General features: G+C 43.5%; 1 protein-coding gene across 1 annotated transcript in view; it reads left to right on the top strand.

Moving 5' to 3' along the window:
* PIGZ (phosphatidylinositol glycan anchor biosynthesis class Z (Gwada blood group)) overlaps positions 1–19,347 on the top strand; it is a 29,008-nt gene extending 9,661 nt beyond the window's left edge. Inside the window, exons 2-3 of the mRNA XM_077826833.1 lie at positions 13,982–14,200; positions 17,735–19,347. Coding sequence (XP_077682959.1) covers positions 13,982–14,200; positions 17,735–19,347 — 1,832 coding nt within the window. The remainder of the gene's footprint in view (positions 1–13,981; positions 14,201–17,734) is intronic.
* The last annotated feature ends 1,300 nt before the right edge of the window (positions 19,348–20,647 follow it).

Here is a 20,647-nt window from a genome sequence, read left to right as displayed (position 1 = left end):
AGACCTACACCAGCAATGCAGGGCACTAGAGACAGTGTTGACACATGGTGACATGCGAGTGATTTAGGTGATGAACTGAAAGCCCTTTCAAGGTACAGTTCAGCAGGATCAACTCCAGAGGCTGTTCTGGAATATATGTGCACAGATAAGATGACCACCCTGTTTCCAAATGCTTTTGTTGCTCTGTGCATACTTCTAACACTTCCTGTAACAGTTGCCAGTGGAGAATGCAGCTTCTCCAAGCTGAAGTTAATAAAACACATCTACGCTCCACAATGCCACAGGAGAGGCTGGTCGGCCTTGCAACCATCTCAATAGAGCATGAGCTGGCCCAGACTTTGGACCTTCAGGAAGCAGTTCAAATCTCTGCAACCAAGAAGGCACGGGAAGTACCACTTTGATTAATTCAAACAGATAAAAATGCCAGAGTTTACTATGCAGACAAGAAAAGTTACATTTGCTGTTCAGGCATTTGAAAGTTAAGTGTTTAAAATTTTTGAACAAGGCATTTTAAGTTGTTAGTTCCCCTTTATTGGGGTAGGTAGCAGAGCAATACCATGAGAGGAGTAGAACAGGAAGAAGGCAGAATTGAGACCTTTCAAAGTTTTGTCCCAAGCAAGGGGACATGGGCTGTCATTTGAGCTTCCCGCCTCAGGTGCCAAAAATGTTGTGGGCCGTCCCTGTCTGCATCCTGTCCTGAGGTGATATGTACCCAGTCAATATGGGGATAGTTGAAATCCCCCATTATTATTTTTTATTTTTATTATAAGAGCCTCTCTAATCTCCCTGAGCATTTCACAGTCACTATCACCATTCCGGTCAGGTGGTCGGTAATATATCCCTACTGCTATATTCTTATTATTAGAGCATGGAATTAGTATCCATAGAGATGCTATGGTACAGTTTGCTTCATGTAAGATTTTTACTTCATTTGAGTCTACACTTTCTTTCACATATAGTGCCACTCCCCCACTAGCACGACGTGTTCTGACCTTCCAGCATATTTTGTACCCTAGTGTGACGTTTCCCTCTGGTGTTATCTGGACCAGTGATCTGCTAGGTCACTCCAATGCTTGACTCTGGGACCCAGCCTTACCATGCACTGCTGTGAGAACCCCCTACTGCTGGGCTGCTCACGCACAGCTTCTGGCATGTAAGCTGCTCCTAGCTATTTGCAACCGAATGATACGAGCCAATATCTCCGGTCCCAGACACGGCCCTAAGAACCTCCATCTTGTAGTGTCCAATTATACCTGCTGGACGCTGCAAGCTTATATAAGTTCATCAATTTAACAAAGAAATTGATATGTACCTGGCTTGTTATCTCAAGGGGAGTCTCTGACACACTTCAAACCAAACGCACTGCTTCAGGTAGAATAAACAAACAGATTTATTAACTATAAAGATAGATTTTAGTGATTATAAGTCAAAACAGAACAAGTCAGATTTGGTCAAATGAAATAAAAGCAAAATGCATTCTAAACTGATCTTAACACTTTCAATGTCCTTAGAAATTAGATGCTTCTCACCACAGGCTGGCTGCTCTTCAGCCAGGCTCTCCCCTTTGAACAGTGCTTCAGTCACTTGGTGGTGGTGGTGGTGGTGAAAACAAAGAGGAGTACTTGTGGCACCTTAGAGACTAACAAATTTATTTGGGCATAAGCTTTCATGGGCTAAAACGCACTTCATCAGATGCATGGAGTGGAAAATACAGTAGGAAGATAGATATATATATATATATATACACACACAGAGTACATGAAAAGATTCATAGATATCAAGGTCAGAAGGGACCATTATGATCATCTAGTCTGACCTGCACAACGCAGGCCACAGAATCTCACCCACCTACTCCTGCAAAAAACCTCTCACCTATGTCTGAGCTATTGAAGTCCTCAAATCGTGATTTAAAGACTTCAAGGAGCAGGGAATCCTGCAGCAAGTGACCCATGCCCCATGCTACAGAGGAAGGCGAAAAACCTCCAGGGCCTCTTCCAATATGCCCTGGAGGAAAATTCCTTCCTGATCCCAAATATGGCAATCAGCTAAACCCTGAGCATATGGACAAGATTCACCAGCCAGATACCCAGGAAAGAATTCTCTGTAGTAACTCAGATCCCACCCCATCTAACATCCCATCACAGGCCATTGGGCCTATTTACCATGAATATTTAAAGATCAATTAATTGCCAAAATCATGTTATCCCATCATACCATCGCCTCCATAAACTTATCGAGTTTAATCTTAAAGCCAGATAGGTCTTTTGCCCCCACTGCTTCCCTTGGAAGGCTATTCCAAAACTTCACTCCTTTGATGGTTAGAAATCTTCATCTAATTTCAAGTTTAAACTTCCCAATGACCAGTTTATATCCATTTGTTCTTGTGTCCACATTGGTACTGAACTTAAATAATTCCTATCCCTCTGATATATTTATAGAGAGCAATCCTATCTCCCCTCAACCTTCTTTTAGTTAGGCTAAACAAGCCAAGCTCCTTAAGTCTCCTTTCATAAGACAGGTTTTCCATTCCTCAGATCATCCTAGTAGCCCTTACCAGCCCCCATCTTTTCATGTACTCTGTGTGTGTATATATAATTCTCTTCCTATTGTATTTTCCACTCTATGCATCTGATGAAGTGGGTTTTAGCCCACAAAAGCTTATGCCCTGTCATAAATATAAAGGGAAGGGTAAACCCCTTTAAAATCCCTCCTGGCCAGAGGAAAACTCCTCTTACCTGTAAAGGGTTAAGAAGCTAAAGGTAACCTCGCTGGCACCTGACCAAAATGACCAATGAGGAGACAAGATACTCTCAAAAGCTGGGAGGAGGGAGAGAAACAAAGGGTCTGTGTCTGTCTGTATGCTGCTTTTGCCAGGGACAGAACAGAAATGGAGTCTTAGAACTTTTAGTAAGTAATCTAGCTAGGTATGCGTTAGATTATGATTTCTTTAAATGGCTGAGAAAAGAACTGTGCTGAATAGAATGACTATCCCTGTCTGTGTGTCTTTGTTGTAACTTAAGGTTTTGCCTAGAGGGATTCTCTATGTTTTGAATCTAATTACCCTGTAAGGTATCTACCATCCTGATCTTACAGAGCTGATTCCTTTACTTCTATTAAAAGTCTTCTTGTAAGAAAACTGAATGCTTTTTCGTTGTTCTAAGATCCAAGGACTTGGTCTATGGTCACATATGCAAATTGGTGAGGATTTTTACCAAACCTTCCCCAGGAAGTGGGGTGCAAGGGTTGGGAGGATTTTGGGGGGAAAGACGTGTCCAAACTAAGTTTCCCAGTAAACCCAGTTAAAGTTTGGTGGTGGCAGTGGAAATTCCAAGGGCAAAGGGTAGAATTAATTTGTACCTTGGGGAAGTTTTAACCTAAGCTGGTAAAAGTAAGCTTAGGAGGTTTTCATGCAGGTCCCCACATCTGTACCCTAGAGTTCAGAGTGGGGGAGGAACCTTGACATGCCCAAATAAATGAGTTAATCTCTAAAGTGCCACAAGTACTCCTCGTTGTTTTTGCTGTTACAGACTAACACGGCTACCACCCTGAAACCTGTCACCGTGCTTGGTGGTGTCTGTAGATGTAGGTGAAGAGAGAGAGCCAGCATGGCAAATGTCTCTCCTGTCCTTTCTTCCATCTTGGCTTTGCTTACCCCCCTTCAGAGTCAGGTGAGCATGACTGAGTCTCTCCAAACAAGGTTGAGCAATTCCCCTGGTGTGGCCTCATGCGGGTGAGTCATCGCATTGTAGCTCCCTTGCTGGACAATGGCTGTTGATGGGTTGATTGACACCCTGCCTGGGTGTTGGTTACTTTCCTTGCTGTTGCCTCTGGGGAGCTAATATCTGGCTGATTCCCCAACTTACAGCATGTTTTAGTGACAACCATACTACACAATTCTCATAACTTCATATGCATTAATGATATACATATATGGACAGATAAATGACTTTCAGCAGATCGTAACCTTTCTCCTGATACCTTACAAGGCATGCTTTATACGTAAGATCACAATTATATGAAAATGAGGAATACAGGGGTTACAGCATGCTCCCCCAAGGTATAGAATGTTACACCTGGTATTACTGTGTCCCATTCATTATCCTCATTCCACCAATGACTATTATATCAATATCCTCATTTAATACGAGGCACTCTAGTTCACCCATCTTATTATTTAGACTTCTAGCATTGGTATATGAGCACTTTAAAAACTTGTCACTTTTTAGCTGTCTCCCATTAGATGATGTAATTGAATGAGACTTTTTTTTCATTTGACTTTTTCTCATCAGATCCTACCTGTATTTTATTATCTTCCATACTCTCCTTCTTACCAGGACACAGAGAATGTCCATTAGTAGATCCTCCCCAAAGGGATGTCTCTGTCCGACCCATGTGCTCCTCTGCACTGTTGGCTTTCCCCTAGCCCTTAGTTTAAAAAATGCTCTATGACCTTTTTACTTTAAGTGCCAGCAATCTGGTTCCATTTTGGTTTGGGTGGAGCCCATTCTTCCTGTATAGGCTCCCCCTTTCCCAAAAGTTTCCCCAGTTCCTAATAAATCTAAACCCCTCCTCCCTACACCATCATCTCATCCATGCATTGAGACCCTGCTGTTCTGCCTGTCTAACTGGCCCTGCGCTTGGAACTGGAAGCATTTCAGAGAATGCTACCGTGGAGGTCCTGGACTTCAAGCTCTTACCTAAAAAGAAAAGGAGGACTTGTGGCATCTTAGAGACTAACAGATTTATTTGAGCATAAGCTTTTGTGAGCTACAGCTCACTTCATCGGATGCAAAAGTCCTCCTTTTCTTTTTGAGGATACAAACTAACACGGCTGCTACTCTGAAGCTCTTACCTAGCAGCCTAAATTTGGCCTCTAGGACTTAGAAGAAGCTAGAGCTAAAAGCTACAGAAATACTATAAAAGCTAACATAGAATTTACTTAAAACTAACTGTCAAGGCTGAATCCCCACTCTGTCACTCCGAGTGCAGAAGTGGGGGCCCATAAGGATTTTAAAAATTAATACTTGCCACTCCAGGCTTGTATTACACTCCCAAGGTTACAGCTTTTCTCTGACCTTGGCTTGGTAAACGCTGCCACCACCCAAATGCAAAAAACCCAACCTTTGAACGCAGGAAGGCGCTCTTGGGAATTCTTCCCTGTGGGGTACCCTCAAGCCCTTTCCGGGCGCGCGCGCACCCCCCGCCCCCCAGGGAAGAGCTGAGAAAGAAAACAAAGGAAATTAGCTGTAGCTACCAGCTAATCAAACAACATGCACAAACCTCTTAGGACACCAAAAATCCAATCCTGTTCTTAAAGGTAAATTTTATTAAAAACAAAAAGGAAAAAAAATTACATTTGGAACTTAGGCTTTTGCTAGATTTTTAAAAGAGCAATTCCAAAATCAAGCACCCAAAATAGCTTCTTGGGTGCTCAGCTTAAAGGTTACAAGCAAACAAAAGCATCTAGGGTTAGCACAGAGGAGATCCGCAAGCCAAAATAAACCTGATTGTGTCTGTCTAAACATTCCCTATCCAAATAATTTCTTCTAGGTATGGATGATGAATTTTCATACCTGGTTGAAGCCTTACACAGCATCGCTGCTCCATCCTTGCAGCCCAGAGAACACAACAGACAAAGGAAAAGTTTCTCTCCCCATTTTAAAAAGTTCTACCTTTCCATTGGCTCTTTTGGTCAGGTGCCAACTCCTTTTCTTTTACCTGTGTTAACACTTTACAGGTAAAGCAAGCAGAGAACAGACCAAGAGGGATTTTACAGCTAACTGGCTGGCTGGGTGTCCATCAAAGGGAGCTACTCCCCCGTCCCTTCATGTATCACACTAACAATGATGAACTAACAATGCACAATCATTGTCCCCCCTTAATCTACTCAATTTTCACCAGCATTATTTTCGCATATAATGTAGATGAAACATTAGACTTTAACTCAGTCAGAGTAAAGTCTTTGCATTCTAAAATCTCAATGTGGGGTGGGGTGTCACTTTTTATATAAGGGCCTTTCTGCTATTAGGGTAATGACTTCTGTCAGGGTTCCCTCCTCACTGTGAACTCTAGGGTACAGACGTGGGGACCCGCATGAAAGACCCCCTACGCTTATTTCTACCAGCTTAGGTTTAAAAACTCCCCAGGCGCACATTCTCCTTGTACCCACAAGGACTCCTTTTCTTTTTGCGAATACAGACTAACACGGCTGTTACTCTGAAACCTGTTCTTAAAAGAAGGATTTTATTTAAAAAAAAAAAAAAAGAAAAAGAAAAGTAAAAATCATCCCTGTAAAATCAGGATGGAAAATACTTTACAGGGTATTCAGATTCAAAACACAAAGGATCCCCCTCTGGGCAAAACCTTAAAGTTACAGAAAACAGGAATAAACCTCCTTAACACAGGGAAAATTCACATAAAACAAAGGATAGACTAATCCGCCCTGCCTGGCTTACCTATACTGGTTGCAATATTGGAAACTTGGATTGGGATGGGTTGGAGAAGATGGATTTCAGTCTTGCCCCTCTCAGTCCCAAGAGAGAATCCCCACACGAAACAAAGAGCACAAACAAAACCTTCCCCCCCCCGCCCCCAAGATCTGAAAGTATCTTCTTTCCCCATTGGTCCTGTTAGCCAGGTGCCAACCAGGCTATTTGAGTTTCTTAACCCCTTACGGGTAAGGAGGAATTCTAGGCTACCCTTAGCTCTGTGTTTATGACAACTTCTGATCACACCATCACTAAAATGTTGCAGGCTGAGATGTCTTTAATTTGTGGCTTATCCACATGTATGTATACTGTTCGAGTACTTTTGTCTGTGGACTCAAGGTATTTTACATGTATACTAGGAGGCCCAAATGGGTCTTAGAGCTGTACTTCGCTCTTATATAGGCAAGGTCTAAGAGTATTAAAGTGTCACTGTACCTTAAGAAATATAAACTGTATTTGGAAACATACAAGATGTAAGTCATTTACCTTTTTGTACTTTTCATTGTCTGTTTCTTTATGAGAAAAGAACAGGAGTACTTGTGGCACCTTAGAGACTCAGCCCTGGTCTACACTAGGACTTTAGGTCGAATTTAGCAGCGTTAAATCAATGTAAACCTGCACCCGTCCACACAGTGAAGGCCTTTATTTCGACTTAAAGGGCTCTTAAAATCGATTTCTTTACTCCACCCCTGACAAGTGGATTAGCACTTAAATCGGCCTTGCCGGGTCGAATTTGGGGTACTGTGGACACAATTTGACGGTATTGGCCTCCGGGAGCTATCCCAGAGTGCTCCAATGTGACCGCTCTGGACAGCACTCTCAACTCAGATGCACTGGCCAGGTAGACAGGAAAAGAACTGCGAACTTTTGAATCTCATTTCCTGTTTGGCAAGCTGCAGGTGACCATGCAGAGCTCATCAGCAGAGGTGACCATGATGGAGTCCCAGAATCGCAAAAGAACTCCAGCATGGACTGAACGGGAGGTACGGGATCTGATCGCTATACGGGGAAAGGAATCCGTGCTATCAGAACTCCGTTCCAGTTTTCGAAATGCCAAAACCTTTGTCAAAATCTCCCTGGGCATAAAGGACAGAGGCCATAACAGGGACCCGAAGCAGTGCCGTGTGAAACTTAAGGAGCTGAGGCAAGCCTACCAGAAAACCAGAGAGGCGAACGGCCACTCCGAGTCAGAGCCCCAAACATGCCGCTTCTATGATGAGCTGCATGCCATTTTAGGGGGTTCAGCCACCACTACCCCAGCCATGTAGTTTGACTCCTTCAATGGAGATGGAGGCAACACGGAAGCAGGTTTTGGGGACAAAGAAGATAGCTCACAGCAAGCAAGCGGAGAAACCGGTTTTCCCGACAGCCAGGAACTGTTTCTCACCCTGGACCTGGAGCCAGTAACCCCCGAACCCACCCCAGGCTGCCTCCTGGACCCGGCAGGCGGAGAAGGGACCTCCGGTGAGTGTACCTTTTAAAATACTATACATTGTTTAAAAGCAAGCATGTGAAAGGATTAATTTGCTCTGGCATTCGCGGCTCTCCTGGATGTACTCCCAAAGCCTTTGCAAAAGGTTTCTGGGGAGGGCAGCCTTATTGCGTCCTTCATGGTAGGACACTTTACCACCCCAGGCCAGTCACACGTACTCGGGAATCATTGTACAACAATGCATTGCAGTGTATGTTTGCTGGCTTTCAAACAACATCTGTTCTTAATCTCTCTGTGTCATCCTCAGGAGAGTGAGATATCATTCATGGTCACCTGGTTGAAATAGGGTGCTTTTCTTCAGGGGACACTCAGAGGAGCCCGTTCCTGCTGGGCTGTTTGCCTGTGGCTGAACAGAAATGTTCCGCGCTGTTAGCCACGGGGAGAGGGGATGGTTGAGGGGGTAGCCACACGATGGGGGGAGGCAAAATGCGACCTTGTAACGAAAGCACATGTGCTATGTATGTAATGTTAACAGCAAGGTTTACCCTGAAAGAGTGTAGCAACTGTTTTATAAAATGTCTTTTTAAATACCGCTGTCCCTTTTTTTTTCTCCACCAGCTGCATGTGTTTCAATGATCACAGGATATTCTCCTTCCCAGAGGCTAGTGAAGATTAGAAAGAAAAAAAAAAACACACTCCTGATGAAATGTTCTCTGAGCTCATGCTGTCCTCCCACACTGACAGAGCACAGACAAATACATGGAGGCAAATAATGTCAGAGTGCAGGAAAGCACAAAATGACCGGGAGGAGAGGTGACGGGCTGAAGAGAGTAAGTGGCGGGCTGAAGAGAGGGCTGAAGCTCAAATGTGGCGGCAGCATGATGAGAGGAGGCAGGATTCAATGCTGAGGCTGCTGGAGGATCAAACCAGTATGCTCCAGTGTATGGTTGTGCTGCAGCAAAGGCAGCTGGAGCACAGACTGCCACTACAGCCCCTGTGTAACCAACCGCCCTCCTCCCCAAGTTCCATAGCCTCCACACCCAGACGCCCAAGAACGCGGTGGGGGGGCCACCGGCCAACCAGCCACTCCGCCACAGAGGATTGCCCAAAAAAAAGAAGACTGGCATTCAATAAATTTTAAAGTTGTAAACTTTTAAAGTGCTGTGTGGCATTTTCCTTCCCTCCTCCTCCACCCCTACTGGGCTACCTTGGTAGTCATCCCCCTATTTGTGTGATGAATGAATAAAGAATGCATGAATGTGAAGCAACAATGACTTTATTGCCTCTGCAAGCGGTGATCGAAGGGAGGAGGGGAGGGTGGTTAGGTTACAGGGAAGTAGAGTGAACCAAGGGGCGGGGGGTTTCATCAAGGAGAAACAAAGAGAACTTTCACACCGTAGCCTGGCCAGTCATGAAACAGGTTTTCAAAGCTTTTCTGATGCGTACCATGCCCTCCTGTGCTTTTCTAACCGCCCTGGTGTCTGGCTGCGCGTAACCAACAGCCAGGCGATTTGCCTCAACCTCCCACTCCGCCATAAACGTCTCCCACTTACTCTCACAGATATTATGGAGCACACAGCAAGCAGTAATAACAGTGGGAATATTGGTTTCGCTGAGGTCTAAGCAAGTCAGTAAACTGCGCCAGCGCGCCTTTAAACGTCCAAATCCACATTCTACCACCATTCTGCACTTGCTCAGCCTGTAGTTGAACAGCTTCTGACTGCTGTCCAGGCTGCCTGTGTACGGCTTCATGAGCCATGGCATTAAGGGGTAGGCTGGGTCCCCAAGGATAACTATAGGCATTTCAACATCCCCAACAATTATTTTCTGGTCTGGGAATAAAGTCCCTTCCTGCAGCTTTTGAAACAGACCAGAGTTCCTGAAGATGTGAGCGTCCTGTACCTTTCCCGGCCATCCCACGTTGATGTTGGTGAAACATCCCTTGTGATCCACCAGAGCTTGCGGCACTATTGAAAAATACCCCTTGCGGTTTATGTACTCGCAGGCTTGGTGCTCCGGTGCCAAGATAGGGATATGGGTTCCGTCTATGGCCCCACCACAGTTAGGGAATCCCATTGCAGTAAAGCCATCCACTATGACCTGCACATTTCCCAGGGTCACTACCCTTGATATCAGCAGATCTTTGATTGCGTGGGCTACTTGCATCACAGCAGCCCCACAGTAGATTTGCCCACTCCAAATTTCAGGTTTCAGAGTAACAGCCATGTTAGTCTGTATTCGCAAAAAGAAAAGGAGTACTTGTGGCACCTTAGAGACTAACCAATTTATTTGAGCATAAGCTTTCGTGAGCTACAGCTCACTTCATCGGATGCATACTGTGGAAACTCCAAATTGATTCCCAACTGACGGGTAGCTGTCTGGTGTTGCAAGCTTCCACAGAGCTATCGCCACTCGCTTCTCAGCTGTGAGGGCTGCTCTCATCTTGGTATTCATGCACTTCAGGGCAGGGGAAAGCAAGTCACAAAGTTCCATGAAAGTGCCCTTACGCATGCGAAAGTTTCGCAGCCACTGGGAATCGTCCCAGACGTGCAACACTATGCGGTCCCACCAGTCTGTGCTTGTTTCCCGAGCCCAGAATTGGCGTTCCACAACATGAACCTGCCCCATTAGCACCATGATGCATGCATTGCCAGGGCCCATGCTTTCAGAGAAATCTGTGTCCATGTCCTGATCACTCATGCGACCGCGCTGATGTCACCTACTCGCCCGGTATCACTCTGCCAGGTTCTGGTGCTGCTGGATAATGTGTGTGGTGTTTAATGTGCTCCTAATTGCCAAAGTGAACTGAGCGGCCTCCATGCTTGCCTTGGTATGGCGTCCGCACAGAAAAAAGGTGCGGAACGATTGTCTGCCATTGCTCTGACGGAGGGAGGGGCGACTGACGACATGGCTTACAGGGTTGGCTTACAGGGAATTAAAATCAACAAAGGGGGTGGCTTTACATCAATGAGTATTTCAGGCAGGACTTCACGGAGGGTTCCAATAAGAAATGGTGCACCTAAGTAATTGTTCTTATTGGAACAAGCAGGTTGGTCTGGCCTCTGATTGATACATGGCTAGATTTACCTCGCTGCACCTTCTCTGTGAGTGACTGCAGTGTGACCTAGAGGAATGAGTCCCCTAGACGGGGGAGGGGGGGAAGCAAATGAGTACAAAACAAATCTGGTCTATTTCTTGTTTTGACCCACTCCAGCTATCTTTTACATCTTTGGCTGGCAGGAGACGGTGCAGAAGGACTGCAAGCCATCCACATCTCATGGCTGCTCGGCAGAGGACGGTGCAGTAGCACTGCTAGCCATCCTCATCTCTTGCCTGCCTGGCAGAAGATGGTACGGTAGGACTGCTAGCAATCCGTATCGCCTGCCTGCTCACCATAAGATGGTTCAATAGGACTGACTTCAGGACTAAAGAGAATGACCTGATCAAGTCTCTCCAACTTTAGTTCCTGCACCCGTCTGCTCAGGCGCTCCTGGCCGATGTGGCCGGGAGCACCTCGGACATGATGATGACGGCTACCAGTCGTACTGTACCGTCTGCTGCCACAAGGCAATGGGTTGATGCTGCTGTGTAGCAATGCAGTACCACGTCTGCCAGCACCCAGGAGACATACGGTGACGGTTACCTGAGCGGGCTCCATGCTTGCCATGGTATGGCGTCTGCACAGGTAACTCAGGAAAAAAGGTGTGAAACGATTGTCTGCCCTTGCTTTCACGGAGGGAGGGAGAGAACGGGGGCCTGACGATATGTACCCAGAACCACCCACGACAATGTTTTAGCCCCATCAGAGTGCTCCATTGTGACTGCTCTGGACAGCACTCTCAACTCAGATGCACGATTGTTTGCCGTTGCTCTGACGCAGGGAGAGGCGACTGATGACATGGCTTACAGGGTTGGCTTCAGGGAGCTAAAATCAACAAAGGGGGTGGCTTTACATCAATGAGTATTTCAGGCAGGACTTCACGGAGGGTTCCAATAAGAAATGGTGCACCTAAGTTATTGTTCTTATTGGAACAAGGAGGTTAGTCTGGCCTCTGATTGATACATGGCTAGATTTACCTCGCTGCACCTTCTCTGTGAGTGACTGCAGTGTGACCTAGAGGAATGAGTTCCCTAGACGGGGGGCGGGTTTGCAAATGAGTACAAAACAAATCTGGTCTATTTCTTGTTTTGATCCACTCCATCTATCGTTTACATCTTTGGCTGGCAGCAGATGGTGCAGAAGGACTGCATGCCATCCACATCTCATGGCTGCTCGGCAGAAGATGATGCAATAGGACTGCTAGCAATCCGTATTGCCTGCCTGCTCACCATAAGATGGTTCAATGGGACTGACTGCAGGACTAAAGAGAATGACTTGATCAAGTCACTCCAACTTTAGTCTCTGCGGCAATGTCTGCCCAGGCACTCCTGATCGACCTCACACAGGCGACCAGGAGCACCTCGGACATGACGATGACGGCTACCAGTCCTATTGCACCATCTGCTGCCACAAGGCAAGGGGTTGCTGCTGCTGTGTAGCAACGCAGTACCGCGTCTGCCAGCACCTAGGAGACATACGGTGACAGTGAGCTGAGCGGGCTCCATGCTTGCCGTGGTATGGCGTCTACACAGGTAACTCAGGAAAAAAGGTGTGAAACGATTGTCTGCCCTTACTTTCACGGAGGGAGGGAGGGAACGGGGGCCTTATGATATGTACCCAGAACCACCCGCAACAATGTTTTAGCCCCATCAGGCATTGGGATCTCAACCCAGAATTCCAGTGGGCAGCAGAGACTGCGGGAACTGTGGGATAGCTACCCACAGTGCAACACTCCGAAAGTCGACTCTAGCCTCGGTACTGTGGAAGCACTCCGCCGAGTTAATGCACTTAATGCACTTAGCACATTTTCTGTGGGGACACACGCACTCGAATATATAAAACCGATTTCTAAAAAAACCGAATTCTATAAATTCGACCTAATTTCGTAGTGTAGACATACCCTAACAAATTTATTAGAGCATAAGCTTTCGTGGGCTACAGCCCACTTCATCGGCTGTATAGAATGGAACATCTAGTAAGAAGATTTTATATATATATATATATATATATAAAATGTGACCCATATTGAATTTATTTCCCTAAGTTAAGTATCCTCACACCTTCTTGTCAACTGTCTAAATGGCCATCTTGATTAGCACTACAGAGTTTTTTGTTTTTGTTTGGTTTTTTTTCTCCTGCTGATAATAGCTCATCTTAACTAATTAGCCTCTTACAGTTATATGGAAACTTCCAACTTCTCTGTCTGTATCTATATCTCTTCTTACTATATGTTCCATTCTATGCATCCGATGAAGTGGGCTGTAGCCCACAAAAGCTTATGCTCTAATAAATTTGTTCGTCTCTAAGGTGCCACAAGTACTCCTGTTCTTTTTGCGGATACAGACTATCACGACTGCTACTCTGAAACCTGTTTCTTAATGAACATCAATAAACATTTAATCTAATCTAGCTATTCTGAAAGAAATAAATGCTGTCCATTCGTTCCTGTTGGGCTGTACTGATACTGTACATGCTATACTCATACTGTACATGCTCTCATAGTGTACATGCTATACTCATACTGTACATGCTCTCATAGTTTTAAGTGGGTTGTGTTAATTTTATTAGGAAGTAATCTATTTTCCCAGCTGAGTGCAGTAGATAAGTCTGTAAAAATGCAGATACATTCTCTGAGCATGAAAATTGAGTAAAATGAGCTTGCAAATGGATACTGGGGCCTACAGTTACTTCATGTTTTTAAGGGAAAAGATGTGATAGGGTGTATTCATCCTGTGGGCCCAGCTGTGAGAATGTGTCCGTAAAGGCTGTGCAAGGCCTTCACCCATTCAAGGCCAATATTAGCCATAAACCTGTACATCAGAGGGGAGACTTTATCCCTAATTAGTTTTCATTCATACTTCCATGTACCTTTGCTTTATAGTTTTTAGGAATGATTGACAATGTTTTTCTCTCTTTGATGGGCAAGATTTGTTCCTGTAATAAACTTTTTGTCCATTTCAGGGTCAAAGTTAATGATCCCATGGCAACTGATGTTTCTAATAGTCCAAGTCTGTGACTTCGCCCAGACAGCATTCAGTTCTGGCAAGCGGAGTGAACTTAGGATGTCAGCCAAGACTTTCTGGGGGATTCTTGCTCTGCTCCGAATTTTCTGGTGCCTTCTTCCTCAGACAGGTTACCTTCATCCTGATGAATTCTTCCAATCACCTGAGGTCATGGCAGGTAAATTTTCCTGCATTTGTGCACGGTTATTTTTAGAAACCCACATTTAGAACTCTACATTCTAGTGGTTTAAGCAGGAAACATTACATTATTCACATTATCAGACGTAAAAAGGCAGCATTGTTGAGCAAGTGGCTGTCCCTTTGACAGGCAGTGTGACTCTGAGCAGGTAACTGAACCTCTCTGCTTCAGTTTTTCCATCTGTAACATTAGAATAATATAGTACTTGCTACCTCACTAGGTCAATATACTCTGAGGCTAAAATCATCAATGTTTGTAAAGTATGTAATTGTACAGCTGGATTCTGATTGGATTATTGTGCTATTCTGATTATGTGAGAATGGTTACAAACACAACAGTCCACAGATGGCCCCCTGTACTGGTCTTCAATCTATAAACAGCAAATCTGCCTGTTGCTCCTAAAACACAGGATCTGGTCCAAGAGGTAAATACAGCTGAACTGCTTGATAATAGTGACCATAATGTAATTTAATTTAACATTCTTGTGGGGGACAAAATACTAAAGAAGCCCACCACTGTATCATTTAACTTCAAAAAGGGGAACTGCATAAAAAGGAGGAAGCTAGTTAAACAGAAGTCAAAAGGAATAGTCACAAGAATGAAATTCCAGCAAGCTGCATGGAAACTCTTTAAAAACACCATAAGAGGGGCTCAAATTAAATGTATACTCTAAATTAAAAAAAAAAAAAGAGGTCCAGAAAAAAATGCTAGCATGGCCAAACAACAGAATAAAAGAGGCAGTTAAAGTCAAAAAGGCATCCCTTAAAAATTGAAAGTAAAATCCTACTGAGGAAAATAGAAAGGAGCACAAACTCGGGCAAGTCAAGTGTAAAAGTGTAATTACACAGGCCAAAAAAGAATTTGAAGGGCAATTAGCAAAAGACATAAACTAACAGTCAAAAAAAAAAAATTAAATACATCACAAGCAGGAAGCCTGCCAAACAATCAGTGGGGCCACTGGATAATCCAGGTGCTAAAGGAGCACTTAAGGAAGATATGGCCATTGCAAAGATTTGCAAAATTGCAAAATTTAGCTTCTCTGCATCAGTCTCTCAACTGCAGAGGGTGTGGGAGAGATTCCCACACCTGAGCCATTCTTTTTAGGTGAAAGATCTGAGGAACTCTCCCAGATTGAGGTGTTGATAGAGGAGGTTTTGGAACAAATGGATAAATTAAACATTAATAAGTAACCAGGACCAGATGGTATTCATTCAAGAGTTCTGAACGATCTCATATATGTAATTGCGGAACTACTAACTGTGGTATGTAAACCAACTGCTTAAATCAGCTTCTGTATCAGGTGACTGGAGGATAGCCAATGTGATGCCAATTTTTAAAAAAGGCCCCAAAGGCGATCCTGACCATTACAGACTGGTTAACCTAACTTCAGTATCAGGCAAATTGGTTGAAACTATAGTGAAGAACAGAATTATCAGATGCATAGAGGAACACAGTTTATTGGGAATGGGTCAATATGGCTTATGTAAGGGAAATCGTGCCTCACCAATCTATTAGAATTCTTTGAGGGGTTCAACAAACATATGGAAAAGGGTGATGCAATAGATATAGTGTATTTGGACGTTCAGAAAGCCTTTGAGAAGATCCTTCACCAAACACTGTTAAGCAAAGTAAGCAGTCATGGGGAAAAGAGGGAAAGTCATCTCATGGATCAGTAACTGATTAAAAGACAGGAAACAAAGCATAGGAATAAATGGTCAATTTTCAGAATGGAGAGCGGTAAATAGCAGTGTCCTCCAGGGATCTGTACTGGGACTAGTGCTGTTCAACATATTCATAAATTATCTGGAAAAAGGAGTAAACAGTGAGGTGGCAAAGATTGCAGACGATACAGTATAGTTAAGTCTAAAGCAAACTGCAAAGAGTAACAATGGGGATCTCACAAAACTGGGTATATGGGTAACAAAATGGCAGATGAAATTCAAGTTTGATAAATGCAGAGTAATGCACATTGGAAAGTATAATCCCAACTGTAAATACAAAATGGTGTGGTCTAAATTAGCAGTTACCACTCAAGAAAGAGATCTTGGAGTCATTGTGGATAGTTCTCTGAAAACATCCGCTTAATGTGCCATGGAAGTCTAAAAAGCTAACAGAATGTTAGGAACCATTAGGAAAGGGATGGATAATAAGATAGAAAATATCATAATGCCACTATATAAATACATTTATGCCCACACCTTAAATACAGTGTGCTGTTCTGGTTCCCCCCATATCTCAAAAAAGATATCTTAGAAATGGATAAGGGGCAGAGAAGAGCAACAAAAATGATTAGGCGTATGGAACAGCTTGCCAGAGAGATTAAAAAGATTGCGACTATTCAGCTGGGAAAAGAGAAGATTTCGGGGGGGCGGTGGTTGGTAGAGGTTCACAGAATTGTGAATGGTCTAGAGAAAGTGAATAAGGAAGTGTTATTTACCTCTTCACATAACACAATAACCTAATAAAATTAATAGGCAGGAGGTATAAAACAAACAAAAGGAAGTAATGCTTCACACAATGCACAGCTATTGGGCTTGATGCAGCAAATATTGACTGAAATTCTATATGCTTTGTTAAGCAAGTGGTCAGGTTAGGTGATCACAGTGGTCCCTTCTGGCCTTAAAGTCTCTGAATTCTTCAGGCTCTCTGTATGCAAAACACCTATTGAAGATAATGGATATTCTGCATGCTGGGTGGCTGTAGCATTGGACCCTAATTCTATTATCTAGGAATTATAATTGATTAATAACAAACCTATGTCTAGTATATTTATATAAAATGGGCAGGTTGTTTGAAAATATTTTGATAGCTGAACTCTCCATTTGAACATTTTTAGATTAATAATACTTAGCCTTCATAATATTTTTCATCTACAAAAAGCACTATACAAGTACTAACGAATCCTCACAACCCCCATGTAAGGTGGGTTCTGTATATATTATAATTAAGGATATGATTTTTTCATGGAGGTCATGGATTCTGTGACTTTAACAGACCCCTGTGAGTTCTTGAGCTTCTTCCCTGGCTGCAGGAACAGCAGCCAGGGCTGGAACAGTGGCAGTCCTTCCAGCTGGAGCAGATGCAGGGGGCTGGAGCACTCTCCAGGGCCAGAGCAGTAGCCAGGATTGGAGCACCCCGGGCGATCAGGGCTGAGTCAGTCCCCAGGGCTGGAGCAGCAGCTGGGGCTGGAGCATCTCCCCTGGCCGGAGCAGGCCCTCGCCTGAAGGAGCCCCCATAACCGGAGCAGCTGCCAGGGCTGGAGCAGCTCAGATGGTAGAAGTTTTTATTTTGGGAACAGGAAGATCTGATTTCTCTTTCTGTTCTCACCGTGAAGTTCTAAATAGCCATGATGGACAACATAATAACTACTCTGAAGTCCTAGATGGTTATAGTTTTGTTACAGTATTATTGTCCGCTAAACCATGCTGCTTCTCACACTAAACTGTATTTTTAATACACATATACTGGTCAATTTACCAAAATGTGTCATCTGCTTTTCTTCTCCCTCCACAGGAGATATTTTAGACCTACAAGTCTATTATCCCTGGGAATTCCTTTCCAGTTCTCCTTGTAGAACCGTTGTGTTCCCATTAATTACATCTGGCTTTACCTACTGGATGATCAAGTCTTTGCAACAGCTGGGCATGTGGCCAAATGGCATCAACAGCTACACCCTTCTTGTGTCACCTCGTCTTCTCCTCACCACCTTTTCTTTCATACTAGACTATAGCGTGTATCGGCTAGCTCCTTTCTGGGGTGCAGATCAGTGGAATGCCCTGGTTCTGCTTGCTGGGTCCTATGTCACACTAGTATTTTACACAAGAACATTTACCAACACACTTGAAGGACTTCTGTTTGCCCTGCTGATGGTACTAGTATCTCCAAAAGCAGTTGGTTATGGAACAGCACCTAAGTCAGACATCAGCCAGGTGAAACCTACCAGTAGCAGTCTCATAGGGATTATAACAGTTGCTGGGTTTTTCAACAGGCCAACTTTTCTGGCATTTGCTTTAATGCCACTGCTTTACTGGGCAGTTTTAAATGCCGCTTCTCAGCACAGCATTAAAACTATTGCAAACCACCTCTTGAAGCTTGTTTCAAGCACAGCTTTCACTGCCATCATCTTCACAGCAGCTGACACGTTATATTTTACCTCCATTGGATCAGAGATTAGCCTATACAGCATTAAAAAGAATGGCCTGTTAAGCACCATAGCTCAAATAAATCAGAAAGTAATAGTGACCCCTTTTAATTTTCTCCGCTATAACCTTAATCCCCATAATCTTGCACAGCATGGGATTCATCCACGATTTACTCATTTTGTAGTCAATGGGATAATGCTCTTTGGGATCCTACACATTCTGGCCATCAGTGTTGGTTTAGAAATGCTGAAAATAAACATCCGTCAATTATCATGGATCAGACTACATAATCATAGGCCACCTACAATGTTGGTGCTTGCCAAGGGCAATCCAACATTATTATCATTCTATTTTGTTCCTTTGGCATTCCTTTCCCTGTTCAGCCACCAAGAACCTCGATTCCTCATTCCTCTTATTTTACCACTAGTTCTATTGATCACACAGCAGAATAGAACCCTGAAGTGGAAACCCATCATTATTATTTTCAATGTTCTTGGTGCCCTTTTATTTGGGTGCTTACACCAGGGAGGGCTGATCCCATGCCTGTCTCATTTAGAACAGCTCATACATTCTCCAGAATCCCTGAACCATCCAACACACTATACTCTACTCTTTGCTCATACCTATATGCCTCCCAGGTTTCTGCTCAGTATCAATAAGAGAGACCCACTAGTAGAAATAATTGATATGGCTGGAACTGAAGAAAACACCCTCTGCCAAACGCTGGGACAATTAGCAAACAACATTGCTTGTGGGACTAGAGAGACTGATAAAGAAAGAACTTGTAATTTTTTTGTTATAACCCCCGGTACAGTTAGAACAACAATACAAAAATGTGGGGTTTTGTTCAAGAATGAGACATTAATATTTCCACACTTGACAATGGAAGATCCACCACAAATATCCTTTCTATTCAGTGAAAAATGGAGAAGTCAGTTAGGACTATACATCCTTCAGATAGACAGAAATGATCAGAGCTTTTAGTTATTTTAGTTATTAGTTTTAGTTATGTTTCACTTTTTAATTTTATTTAGTTCTGGTGAAAGTTGCTGGATCAACAGTTCTGGAGATTGACACTCTCTCACTTTATTCACAGACACAAGTACAGCACAAACAGTGGGAGTGCAAACTTCCCCATATTGTCCCCCCACTATTACCTTCACCGGTGTTCCTCAGCCCTGTTCTGGATGGATGCTATCTAAGTGTGAGCTCGTTCGATCTCCAGCATCGTTTTAACATTGTTTGCTGCTGAGAGAGGAGAAAATCAGAGAAAAAAGGCTGAAGTTCTCTCCACAAAACTTTCCAGATAGTTTTGGATCAGTTCTTCTCGTGTCAGGTGTATTGTTTTGTTTTTTTGATTTTTTTTATTGTGTCTCTTTTGGATTATACTTTATTTATATGTATTAATGCTGCAGCTAAGCATTCAGGGTCTCCTCCTAGTAGTTACAGCAGGCTCCAGTCATGATATACAATTCATCTTTACAAGCACCTCAGTTACAGGATGGTGCATGATCAGATATATCCTCTCAAGGGATTGTATCGTTTTCTTTGAAAAGGGAGTGGGATTAGTTTCATTGTCTAGTAATGTCTAATGTTTTATCACTAGCAAGTCAGATCCTAGGAATGGAAGACCCAGGTTCAATCCCAAAACTAGCCACTGCTTAGTCTTAATGTTCATTTAGCTTTTCCTGCTACAAGGCTATTTATTTGTGGAAACAGTATATTTTAAATTGCCTTTCTATTTGGAGTGGATCTGAACCTGGATTCACAGATCCCTGAACTACAGTGGGGAATTGCAGAAGTTGAACCAAGATCTGGATAGAAATTTCACTGGTGACCCCTTTGGATATAGGAGTTTGGTTCTGGCCATTATGGACAAACACTTCCAGACTTTGGGGAAATATTAATCCTGATTCAAACCTTATATGTCAAGCCTGTCTCTTTCAGATGAACCTGCCAATGATAAATGGGACCTGTTCAAATGCCGGTCATACTACACGATGGGCATGGTACATAAAGTTGCAAGTCTTAAATGCCAATTTTACAAGCAGACCAAATAATAGACTATGAAGTTAGTTTATGGGGCCAAGTTATAAAGGGAAATCAAGACCAAGTCCCAGTATGAAGAATTTATCGTTTGCCAAATTTCACAGAAATTTCACAGAAGACTATGTCCAGACTTGGCATTCTGATCAATGTAAATAGTTTTTGTTCTCGGCAAAGCACTTTATGCTAGGGGGAAAAGTTGTTTTTCCTAATTGTGGAAATGCATGTAGGTTATGTG

Source organism: Eretmochelys imbricata, chromosome 9 (genome assembly GCF_965152235.1).
Source record: "Eretmochelys imbricata isolate rEreImb1 chromosome 9, rEreImb1.hap1, whole genome shotgun sequence".
Classification (NCBI taxonomy): Eukaryota; Metazoa; Chordata; order Testudines; family Cheloniidae; genus Eretmochelys; species Eretmochelys imbricata.
This window is presented reverse-complemented; position numbering and strand designations above follow the sequence as displayed.